The 12,715-nt window shown below is 50.7% G+C and overlaps 1 protein-coding gene across 1 annotated transcript in view; it reads right to left on the bottom strand.

Moving 5' to 3' along the window:
- The window catches only part of Sim2 (SIM bHLH transcription factor 2), a 49,502-nt gene that overhangs the window by 4,187 nt on the left and 32,600 nt on the right, over positions 1 to 12,715 (bottom strand). The window contains exons 7-11 of the mRNA XM_008853044.3: positions 12,001 to 12,107; positions 5,284 to 5,431; positions 3,755 to 3,923; positions 2,497 to 2,905; positions 7 to 152 (exon numbers count right to left, since the gene is read on the bottom strand). Of these exons, the coding sequence (XP_008851266.1) occupies positions 7 to 152; positions 2,497 to 2,905; positions 3,755 to 3,923; positions 5,284 to 5,431; positions 12,001 to 12,107 (979 nt within the window). The remainder of the gene's footprint in view (positions 1 to 6; positions 153 to 2,496; positions 2,906 to 3,754; positions 3,924 to 5,283; positions 5,432 to 12,000; positions 12,108 to 12,715) is intronic.

The raw sequence follows: 12,715 nt of genomic DNA, 5'->3' as shown, positions 1-12,715 counted from the left end.
GCGCGCCGCCTTGGCCGGGCCTAGCACTGGCTCGTCGCGGTAGTGGCCGCAGCTCGGGAAGCTGGGCGGTGGTGGTGGCGGTGGCGGTGGCGGTGGCGGTGGCGGCGGCAGGGGCGCGGTGTCCTCCCCGAACCTGCGCGTGGTGGCGGGCGCTGCGGGGACAGACGACACGTTAGAAGATTGCACCCCCACCTTTCCTCCGCGCCCTGCAAGAGGCAGCTGGAGGCGTGCATGGGGGTGCAAGATTGGACTGCATGCGTGCATGGAGTGCAAGATGCAGTTACAGGCGTGCAAGATGCAACTGCAAGTGTGCATGGGAGTGCAAGATGCAGTTGCAAGCGCGAGTGTGGAACAGGTGGGGTTTATACTGAAAAATAAGCTCAGTGCACCAGAGCCAAAGTACTAAAATATGCTGTCAATATTAAAATATGCTCAAATAGCCACTGGAGGCTAGTGGACACTTTATTGGACAGCAGGGGAGTGGAAGCGAAGAGGGGTCCTTTTCACAGTCTACCCTGAGTTTTGCTTATTTCTCAGTGGGATGTGGATGGTAACCACCTGTCCTGTTTAGCAATATCATGATTAAAGTAATAATCACACCCATTTAATAGTAGCATCCTGAGCTTTCTACCGGGTAAGACCTTTGGCTTCCTTTAATACCGGAGACTAGGAAGTTGATCACAAATTGGCTCAAATTAAGCACTTTTCGCCCTTTTCTCTCTTGTAACCAGATATGACACAAATAGGAGTTTGTCAACCATTTTTACTTTAAATAAGTAATAACGCTGGATGTGGCCTACGCCTTTAATCCCAGCACTCAGGAGGCAGAGGCAGGTGGATGTCTGTGAGATGGAGGCCAGCCTGGTTTACATAGCCGTTTCCAGGCCTGCTGGGGCTACAGAGAGACCCTGTCTCAAAAAAAGGAAAAAAATAGTAATAAAAATCGAATTCTCTGTGTTATATCATTAATCATATCTCATATATAAAGAAATAATAAGTCCATCTCATATGGATGTTTACAAAATTCTTTACTTTTCCATTCCTTGGATGTTTGGAAAAATCCCTTCTTGGCTGTGTGAGGGACCCAAGTACTGGTGGGTCCTGGGAATCCAGCCATCCAAGGGGAGAGATCATGGCTGCTGGGACAGGCTGGGGCCAGGGCAGGGCAGGGCAGCCCTGGTGGCGGCTGTGGTCTTTTCTGAGGTGTCTGCTTTTGAGAACCATGTTCTTCTGATCTCCAGGAAGGCTTGATTTCTCCCATGACTCTCTCTACTCTGATTTGAATATTAAATGTAAAGACTGCTCACAACATGGGGGTCAAAGAGTCCCAGAATCTGCATAGAAAGCAGCTTGGGGGGATGGGCATAGGACAGGAACATGAATCCAGGGGCTGGCTGCCTTTGAATAAAGGCTGATGTGATTCTTTTCTGGAGTGCCACTCTGATGTGGTGGTTATTCTCATAGGGGTCCCTGCAGACCGTCCCTACTGGCTTGCTCTGTGCTCTGAGCAGTCACTAGGTCTATGTGGGACAGTTAACCATCTTCCCACAGCTAGCTCTCAGGCCCCGCCTATCACCCTCTGCCTAGGGTGGTCTAAATAGCAAACAGGAGTCTCCGGGGTCCCAGGCAGTGGGTGGCGCCTCTCACCTACCACCTGGAGGAGAAGCCAAAAGGCCAGTCCTGGGTTGTGATTGAACTAGCACATACTGTTAGGTGCCTAGATTGTGCTAAATCCTGGTGTAGGCTCACTGTGCAGCCTATGATCCCATTTTATAGACAAAGAGGGTGAGGCCTGGAAAATTCATGCTATTTGCCCTGTGTTGGTGATGAATGGCATTTCCGCCTCCAAGGACGCGATTTTCTCCTTTTTATGTGTATGAATGTTATACCTGCATGGTTGTAAGTGCACCCATGTTGTGCAGTGCCCATAGAGGACAGAAGAGGGCATTGGATTCCCTGGAACTGGAGTTACGAATGGCAGTGGGTGCTGGGATTTGAACCTGGGTCTTCTGCAAGAACTGCCAGTGCTCTCAGCCGAGCCATCACTCCGGCCCTGTTTTCTGCACTTTTGAAAACTGGCCTGGGGAGAGACCCAGCAGGGTATTTATCTCTCCTGTTCACTCTGGAGTGAAGTGGAAGGCCCTCTATCTTGTGGGTGCAACTGGGCTGGTTTTGAAAATCACCTTTGTGGGGACTGAACATGGCCAGGAGTTATGTGGGGACTCAGTTTGCTTTTGTCCTGTATAAAGTTACTAGTGTCCTGGAACACGTGGGCTGCAGCCTATTCATTCCTCGCCTCTTGTGAAGCCATGATTGGCAGCAGGAAGGTGTGGCAATCCCTATGTAGAAGCAGAAAATGGCAAAGTTTGCCCAAAGCATGAAAACTCTTTTTTCATCTGCCATCCAATGTTAATGCCTGCCCCTTCCCCTTCCCCTTCCCCTTCCCCTTCTCCTTCCCCTTCCCCTTCCCCTTCCCCGTGTACAAACGGGACCCACCTTCATAGTTTGGCACAAGTCCATGCCGGGCAACGTTCACGGGCGGCTCAGAAAGATTTTTAGCTGCCGATGGGCTGCTAGGCACTAGGGGGTTGGCACAATGCCACTGGCATTCGCTGCTAGCTGGCAGCGTGCTCAGGAAGAAGCGTGCCACCTCACACGGGGATCCTTGGGGCTGCCCAAACTTGGCGGGCAACACTGGCTTCTTGCTACTGAAGACGTGAGAGTCCAGAGGAAAGTGTCCATAATGGTAGGAGAAGGGGAGGCTGTAGGGCGGCGTGTACAGAAGGTCACTCCCTTCTGAATGGAGCTGCTGTTCTGGGGGAACTGGAGCATTCGTCGGGGAACTGGCTCTCCAGTTTCCCAGCTGGCTGCACTCCAGTTTGTCCATTTGGAACGAGCTATATTGCTGCATGGCAAGGAAGACAGATGAAAGAAGCGAGGAGAGAGACCACAGATAAGCTCCCCTCAAGTCCCAGAAGACCAGACCTTACAGGGCCCAGCCCTAGGTGGAGGCTGGACTTACCCCAGCTCCACAATGAGGTCCCTGAGTGGAAAGAGCCTCCACTCCAAGCCAACCACACAGCAGACACTTACGGACACTTGCCACTACCCAGAACTCACTAATGACTTTTGAAGAGGGAAAGTTGTCATTTTAAAATTGCTATGAGCCAGGCATGGTGGCAAATGCCTTTAATCCCCTTGGGAGGCAGAGGCAGGCAGAACTCTGAGTTCGAGGCCAGCCTGGTCTACATAGGGAGTTGTAGACCAGCTGGGGCTACAGGGAGACCCTGTCTCAAAAAGAACACCCCTCAAATTTTTGTGAGCCAAGCAGGGTGGTGTATGCCCATAGTCCTGTCTACTTGGGAGGCTGAACAGCAGGATCACTTGAGCCCAGGAGTTTGAGGCCAGCCTGGGCAACATCATGAGACCCCAGCTCCAGAGCATACTACAACACTGGTGCTATAACCCATGCTCGTGTGGATTTGGACAGGACAATGTGTTTGGTCCTCTTTGGGCCATTCCTGACAAGTCTATCAGCTGTCAGCATTAACTGGGGCTGAACATCCCCAGTTACCCCTCAGTGACCCTCATAACTGAATATGAGGAATAAGAACCCAGGGAATAACAATGCTCAGTGACCTTATTTTGCTCCACAAGGATCCTCCTGTCTATGTGGTCCATAATTCTTGACAGACCCAGGTGTCCCCCAACTCCAGATAGATGCCATTGTGCCCCACCCTCGGGACACGTGTACCTGCGGCGGGTAGGGGTTTGTTCTCAGCTTTGCCTTCATCTTCGTATTTTTGGGTTTAGCTAATTTCCTAGTTTCCTGTGAGGTAGACAAGGTGGTCCTCCAGGAGTCCTGGGACTTGCAAGTGGACACCTGCTCCAGTGACAGTTGAAGTTCCTTGTATTCAATATCCCTGGAAAGCAAGAGTGGACGAGTCACATCCGGCAGGCCGTGTGTGGAGGAAGAACAGCTCCCTGGGCTCCAATCCCCTGAGAGTTCATCCTCAAAGCCCTGGGCTGTCACTTCAATGAGACTGGGTGTGTACGGTGGGGAGGAAGGACACACTGTCCTCCTGGTAGCCCAGACAGCACTGAGTGAGGTTTGAGCTGTTTGGCAGGGATGGAGTGAACTTGTGTCCCCCCTCCTGTCCCCTCCTCCATCTCAGCCTAACACATTTCCCTGGGACACCTGGGGCCATGGAGAAGGGGGACGGGATGTGGGGCTGACAAAGCAAAGGGGGAGAGCAGCCCCCTCCCCTCAAAGTGAACCTGTGGACCCTTACCAGTTTCTGTATCTGGGACCCAACTGTTCTCTGTTGAGCACCCCAGAAGCTAGGAGGAAGGAGCCTGTCAGAAGCCACCCCTAGCCTTGCCCACTCTGGCTCATCTCTACCCAGAAGAGCCAACCTGGCAAAGTCACATTCCGGGAGGGAGAGTCTCTCCAGAATACCACCGCACCTGGTTGCTCAGGAGGCAAAATTAAGGGGTAAAAGCATTTTCCCTCATGTAGTTTTACCACATCGCTTTCCTAAAACACACAGTGGCCTGGTGTTTGTTCTGTGAGAGAACCCAGGGTCTAAAAACCCCATTGTGTTTGAGACACACGAGAGCCCTCCTTTGGATGAGACTGGAGGGATGTGTACAGAGTCAAGGGTAGGGTGATTTACTCTAATAACTTTGGTATGTTCCAGGAAGACTTGCCTATGGTTTCTAATGGCCTTAAAAGAATCTGCATCTGAGTCTCGTGTGGTAGCCCATGCCTGTAATTCCAGCACTTGGGAGGCTAAGGCAGACAGATCATGGGATCCAGGCCAGCCTGGGCTAATGGCAAGACCCCCCCCATCTTAAATTTTCTTTTCAATTGAACTTGACTGTCTGGGGTCTTTCAGGGGCCAGTATCCACCATCATTTGGAATAGACTATGTCAGAAGACAGAGAAATGGAGGAATTTGGTGTGTTCCATGTGGCAGGAGCACAGATGTATATTCCTGGTGTGGGTCGTGTGCCCTCTTTGCACCCTGGGCTCTGTGCAGGGATCTAAGCTGCACCCCGACAAGGCTCACTCATCAGCGCTGGCACCACTCCCTAGAATTTGGCCCTCACCACTCTGCATGTTAATGGTTGGGCCCTTCCCTAGCTACCAGGTTTGTTCTGGTAAGACGAAAACAGGAGACAAATGAACAGTTGTGGAAAGAGTGGGGAAGAGATGGTGTTTCTTAGAGTGATGGACGGATGAGGACAGAGCAAGGAGAGAAACAAATACGGCTGACTTACGTGAGAACATAATTGACACTCACGATGCAGTGGGGCCGGGAGGAGCGGCTGTTGTGCACCACGGTGGCGTAGCTCTGCACCCACACCCAGCCGCCCAGTTTGGACAGCAGTCGGTAGTATTTGGTGGTGACCTGGCCCTTCACAAGCACTGCAAGCACAAGATGACAATGAGTGCTGGGGGCCTAGGTGGGTCCTGCCCTATGCCTCTGACTCACAGCCTTTGCGGGCAAAGGACCTCTGAGAACTTGGCAGAGGGTGGGCTTTATCTGCAGGAGCAAGCGTACACGTGTGTACGTGCGCAGAGAGAGAGAGACAGAGAGAGAGAGAGAGAGAGAGAGAGAGAGAGAGATGCTGCCTGCAGAAGTCATGGAATAGCCCCTCCCCTCTTGTTAAGAACCCCAATTAACTAAGTCACAGCTTTCATGAGAAAAAAAGCACCCAGACAACACCAGTACCTGCAGAGTGGTGAAATCGGATTAGCTTTTTAGTATCTGAAATACCCCAATTATGTTTTAATCCCCCAAATCTTTAATGGGCAGAGGGACTTAGTAATTTAAACAGAATGCTAACTTCAGTGCATTCAACCTAAGTGTCAGACTGGTGCTGCCATCTGCCATCTGTCAGAATGGGTCTGTTCACAGGGAAGTTGCCTGTTACTCCAGTGCCGTTTATATTTTCTTCTCAATTACCCATTTTCCAAGGGCTAGTAATTTCCTGTGTTGCTCATGTAAGCAAGTCCTCTGCTTGGGGACACAGCTCCTGAAAATTGGACCCTTGAGCCTATCCTCAATGCCTGGATGCAATGGGCTGCCAAGCTGTTTCCCTAAAGCCTCCGTGCACCCATAAACCACCGCTCCCCCTGCAGCCCTCAAGCAGGCATATGGAGGAAGGCCTGGAAGGGGAGGAAAGTGCCAGAAACTGCAGGTGGGCAGTGGAGGAGGGTAAGCGGAGCAAAGGCATGGAGGCTATTTCACCTCTATCTCTAGAACATTCCTGGCACCAGGCCCTTACTTAGAAACTGACAGAACAGCCACCCTTTCCATCTTGCTGGGTAACATCTATCCCTCTTACCATGCTGTGTAACAGCCATCTCACTGACTCTTTTCTGTTTAGGATGGATTCTGGCTTCTAAACAGATTGGCTTGGTGGGAGCAAGATCCAGGCTTCTGAGCACAGAGATGGCAGTGGAGGAGAGGTGTTCCCAGTGCTTCTCCTTTGGGATTTTTGTGTGTGTGTGTGTGTGTGTGTGTGTGTGTGTGTGTGTGTGTGTGTGTGTGTTGGGGGGTCTCACTATGTAGCCCTGGCTGGGCTGGAACTGGCTATGTAGACCAGGCTGGCCTCCAACTCAGAGATCCACCTCCCTCTGCTTCCTGAATGCTGAGGTTCAAGGCATGCGTCACCATGCCCAGTCTTGAGTGTATGCTGCTTTAACAAAACAGCTTGGTTTCTGTTTCCAACATGTATTCACCTAGATTGCCTCATCCCCCTTAACAGGAAAGGTGACATCCTTATGAAATTGGGGTAGGTAAAGCTTGGGACCACAGCTAAGCCCGGCCCACATGTCCTTAGCATAGTGGCTGAACAGGAGAGGCAGCAGACTCCAGGGACGATTCTCTAGAGCTACCGATGGGGCACACTCATTTGTTTACAGATAGCCAACAGATGTGACCCACAGACTGATGTGACCTGCAGTGCTGTCTGAGACTTTCCCAGAGTGTCAGGCTTCCTCCAGTGCTGACATCTGTGCCTCATCTCTGTGAAGACCCAGGAATAAGACTGTATATTTTTCCTTTTTTTTTAAAATCATGTACTTTATACTTTTATTTCTTATAACATTCCACAAACACACACACACACACAAACTGTCTGCAATCATCTTAAACAGGATAAATGGACACAGTTTTTCCCAAATAGTTTTAGAATCAAACTGCAGAAGTCTCTGAGATTTTAGTATCTCTGTCTGATCGTCCTTGATTCACCATGACAAGATCCAAAGGCTAAAACAAATGTTGACATATTTTCCTATGACCCATGGCAACAGTCGACATCAACCCAGCCGTCCCAGACCTCTCTGTCCTTCTGAAGCTAGGCTTTCCTACCAAGATACAGGGTTGAGGTTACAGGGATGTCAAAGAATGTCCCAGCTACAGGCTGAATTGTGTCCTCCCAAATTTGTAAGTTGCAATTCTCACCCCTGATGCCTCAGAACATGACTGTATTTGGACAGTACCTTTATAGAGGTAGCTAAAGGAGCATGGGGTCACAGAGGTGGTCCCTGGTCCATTTTGACCCATGTCCTTATAAGAAAGGTTGTCCAGGAGGACACACAGAGAGAACATGGGGCGGATGCGAAGGACAGACCCTCCAGAGGAGACAGCCTGACACCTTGAGTTTGAACTTCCAGCCTCAGAACCGTGAGAAAAATTTGTATTGTTAGAGTTTCCTGGTCTGTGGCAGTTTGTCATGACAAGCCCTGGTGTGCTGAATAGCTTTAGTGTCAACTTGACACACCTGGGTAGAGGGAGCCTCAATTGGGGAATTGCCTCCTTTGGATTGGCCTGTGGCCATGTCTATGGGACATTTTCTTGATTGTGGAGTGATGTGGGAGGGCCCAGCCCACTGTGGGCGGTACCACCCCTGGGCAGGTGGTTCTGTATGGTATAAGAAAGCATGTTGTTGAACACAGACCAGGGGAGCAAGCCAGTGAGCAGCATTCCTCCATGGCCTGTCTTCAGCTCCTGCCTCCAGGTTCATGCCTGAGTTCCTGCTTTGGGCTCCCTGACCCGGGAGATGTTAAGATAAATAAACCCTTTCCTCCCCAAGTTAGTATTGGTCAGAATGTTTTGTAACAACAGTTGAAGGCAAACTATAATACTTGGAGAGTTTATCTTTTCCCCAAAAAGATCTGAACAGCATGAGACAGAAAAGTCTTCCAGAAACAAGAATTTATGTCCCCTTTGTTGAGTTCTGAGGAGCCCAGTAGTACCTAACCACCTCAGCAGGAGAAGCAGCAGCCTTGAGCACTGGGCCAGGAATGGAGACATGATTGCACAGTGGCGGGGGTGGGGGGGTGGCTCTGAAGATGCTCTAGTTGGTCAACAGGGACCTTAGGCAGAGAAGGTGACAGGGCCCCCCAAGGAGAGGTGTGACCTCTGGGTACAAGAGACTGGGAGCTGACCAGAAAATAGCCCAAATGGCAGCCAAGGAGAGGAGCCTGAGGAAGGGCTGGGGAGAGGTCAGCTTTGTGCTGGCTGGTGGCCACCTCTGGCTGCCAGCACCTGCTCTCCTGCCTGAGGTCTTTGTAAAGCAAAATGCACTCTGAACATCCATGGAACAAGTTAGGGAATTAGTACCCCCACACACACAAGAATCCCTTAGCTGAGGACTGTAGGAATTGCTGGCCACTCTTTCCTCCCACCCGGTAACTCTAAGGCAAGGCCCCCTGACTGGCTCCCAGAGCACCCCAGGGATGGGAACCTCTCTCTTTTTTAAGACATGTATCTCATGTATCTCAAGCTGGCCTCAGACTCTCTATGTACCCAAGGATGACCTTGAACTTCTGATCTTCCTGCCTCTACCTCCTGAGTGCTGGGATTATAGGCATGCACCACCATACACTGTTTATATGGTACTAGAGATTGAATCCAGGAACCTAGGGCCTTGTGCACACACTCTACCAGCTGAGCTCCATCCCCAGCCCTAGAGTTCTGTTTGCTGCTCCTTCTTGGCTTTGGCTTACCTCATTCCACTGGCCACACTTCAGTCACCATTCAAATCAACCATTGCATATGAACTCCATCAGGTCAGCAGCCAGAGTTCAAGGATGCAACCAGCCTTCCACAACTAAAAACAAGCCTGGAGGTGGCCTCTCTGTTCCAGTTCTGGGCCTGGGAAGGAGTGTGAGGTCTCTGCCCCCTACCCATGCTAGGGAAGGTTCAAAGTCATCAGAGTGCCACATCATGGGGATAGTACCCCTGAACACCAAGTTCTGGGTCTTCCCTCATGTCTGGAGTTCTGTTCGGGTAGCCCAGACCAGTGCTTGGCTACCCTGAGACGCTGTTACCTCTGTTACCATAAGACATGAGTGGGTCCAGGGTTGGAACTAGCTCCAAGTCATGCAGTTTCTGTGCTATGCCTGGGTAAGCGCATTGGTTAAGACCTCCTCATCCTCCAGCCTAAACAGGAAAAGCCAAGTGGACTCATGGAAATCTCAGCCGCATTCAGCTCCCGGGCCTGACTGGCATGCGTTCTGTCCCCCTTCCCTCTTTGATAGTTCCTTGGCCCCAGAGTCACAAGAGCAGCAATCAATGGTCAGCACTGCCATTTTCTGTTTTCTTTGATTTGCTAATTCTGGCAAATCGAATCTTGAGATAGAAAGTTGCACTCCCTCTAATTTCTAGGCCCCCGAGACTTGGCTGTAAATCTGAGTTGCCTTCAGACACCTTCCCATCAGAGTCCCTCAGGTTCCCAACAACATCTAGAAATGGCAAACTTTCCATGAGATGAAGCAGGTTCATCATGTAAATCACAGGACACCTGTCCCAGGTACTCTGCAGGGCAGGGGTCTTGGCAGAAAGAAACCCAGCCCTCGTGGGAACCATGTGGTGGGAACTGCTGAAGCCTTGACGGCTGCCAGATTCAGCCGTTGCCCTTCTGCAAGTGGCCCTGGGGCCACACCCTGGGAACTGGACAGAAATACAAGAAGGTTCGTGTATTATGTGAACACAACAGCCAGAGTTGTAAATGAAAAGTCTGTCCACCCCGGGGACACAAGAGCCACACAACTAGCATCACAAGGGCCTCCATGGCCTTCCTAAAACCCAGCTTTGCTCTGCCCCTTGCTGGGGGGAAGAGCAGATTCCTGTTCCCTGCTTTAGCCAGCCCCTGGGGTAACTTACGCACTAGCTTGCTTTCTCCAGTCTTTGGAGACCCCACTTTGAGGTGCAATACTCTACCCTATGCAACCCCTCAACTCCCACACTGAGCTGGAAAGTCCAGCCTGCCTCCTGCCCCCAACAGGTTTAGCAGGAGCCCCACCCTTACTCTCTGATGCCACTGTCTTTCCTTCCAGATGGTTCTATGGGGCATGTGGGGCTCCACAGAAAATGGGCTTTTCTACCTCAGGTTTTCAGAGCATGCCTCCTTCACTTGCATATAAAAATCTGTTCCTTCAAGTCTCCTGAATTTGGAAGTCTGTGGGCAGCACTTTCTACCTGTTTCTAGGTCCTGTGTGAGACTAGTCCATGCATTCCATCCCAGTGCCCAGCCTCTGCTCCAAACCAAGGCTTGTCTCAGAGCAGTGATGGTCCTGTTTATGACAGATCATGATTAGTCATTAAAAGAAAATGAGAGAGGGTGGGGAGATGGCTATAGATAAAAAGCTTGCCATACAAACATGAGGGTCTGAGTTTGGATCCCCTACACCCACCTAAGGGTCTGTCATTCCAGACTTGGGAGAGGGCATGGAGACAGGCAGATCCTTGAAGCTCACTGACCAGCTAGTCTAGCTGAATCCATGAGCTACAGGTTCAGTAAGAGACACTGTCTCCAAAAATAAGGTACAAAGAGACAAAGACACTTGAAGTTGAACTCTGGCTTCCACAAGATTGCACACACGTGTGCATGCATACCCCCACACGTGTTCATATCCACAAAACATGTACATACACCATACACACAACACCACGCACTCCCATACACACATATGAATTGTTCCTGAGTATCTCTGTGCCAAGGGGGCGAGGAATCTGGCTCTCACAGGTCTCCTGCCTGTGGACTTGTGGGGAGAACGGCATTGATTCCTAGATGATGTCCTGTTCACTGGCCCCTGGTCCACACTGCATAGCTGAGAACAGTGCAGCCCCTGACCTGCCATCCACTCCCAGGGACACTAGCAACTGTCCTCGAACATCTCATAGCTGATCAAAATGAAAACTGAGGACATGTCAAACCGGGCTACACAGAGAAGATCTGTCCCTTCCAACTAGCTGCACCCCACTAAGCAGCCCTGCACCCACCACAGGCCTGGTGGGGCTGAATGGCAGGAGGTTGATGCATTTCCCTCCACCCAAATCATCTCTGGATTCTAGAAAAAAAGGTGTCACCTCTTTAAACAAACCTGCTCCAAACCCTGATGTCACCAAACAATCAAATACTGCCAGCTCATGAGTGGAGAGCCAGCTTTTCCTACAGTGAAACAAAGGGTGCCCCTGGGCCTCCTAGCAGGACAAGACTCAGCCTGAACTCTGCTGAGACTTAGCTCTTGATGCTGCCCGTGTGACCACAGGCAAGAGGTATTCCCTCTTTGAGCTTTAGCAGCCTTAATGGGAAAACGAAGGTTATGAATATAGGAATCTCAGTCGTTGGGAACCTATTTAATCCCTTTATCTAGTTCCTGGCCACACGGAGGGCTCAGCAACTGTTCTTGCACTGATGTTGTTGGTCTTCATAAAACCTGTCCAGATTCTACATGCTAGAATCTAGGGCTCCAAATCCACCTTCTAGAATTCAGGGTACTGGGACCTAATGTCCCTAAGGCCAGGCCTGTGGGTGCTGGAGAAGTGGCAGCAGGGCCTGCAGTTAGCAAGGGGCAAAGGGAGTCACAGTGGGACTTAAGACTCACACATATGCCTGCTTCAAGCCAGGGGCATGTTCCCCCACCCTGTCCTCAGAGCCTCCACCCTGGCCAGCTGCCTCCCGGGCCCGCTTGATACTCACGGAGGTGGTGGGCATAGCGGAGGTGGAAGGTGTCACAGCCATGCACGTGGTGGTACAGCGTCTTTTCAATCAGGTCCTGTGGCTCGTAGCCTGTGAGCTCGGTCACCCTGGGGGAGGATGGCAGCTCTGTGAACTTTCCTTTAAACTAATATTGGTTTGGCCAACTAATCAAGTGCTAAAAGGCCCGGGGGGAAGTGTTGATTTTGGAAATGGAGAATGATCTTTCTTACAAGAAGCAAGTCTTTGAACTCTAGTTCAGAGCAGGATGTAGAAGTGTTTGTGAGCGAGAACGCTCTTCCAGAGGCATTGGTTTCCAGAGGCATTGGTTTCCAGAGGCATTGGTTTCCAGAGGCATTGGTTTCCAGAGGCATTGGTTTGGAAGCATGTTTGGGATGGCTGAGTGTCAGAACCTGTCTTGAAACCTGGCCTATCTGTGGTGCTGAGGGGAGTGCTCTGGACAAGCTGCTGTGAGCCACTTTGCAACTCACCTTTTTTTCCCCTTTTCTCCTTTCTTTCTTTTTTTAAATTAAAAAAATGTATATATGTATGAGTGTTATGCCTTCATATATGTAAGTGCACTCATGTAGTGCAATGCCGGTGGAGGACAGAAGAGGGTGACGGATCCCCTGTAGTTATGGGTGGTTGTTAGCAGCCATGTGGGTGCTAGGATTCAAACCTGGGTCTTCTGCAAGAACAGCCAGTGCTCCTGACTGCT

This window comes from Nannospalax galili, unplaced genomic scaffold, assembly GCF_000622305.1.
Source record: "Nannospalax galili isolate Female #2095 unplaced genomic scaffold, S.galili_v1.0 scaffold447, whole genome shotgun sequence".
Classification (NCBI taxonomy): Eukaryota; Metazoa; Chordata; class Mammalia; order Rodentia; family Spalacidae; genus Nannospalax; species Nannospalax galili.
Note: the sequence above shows the minus strand (reverse complement) of the source record. Positions and strands in the feature narration are given on the sequence as shown.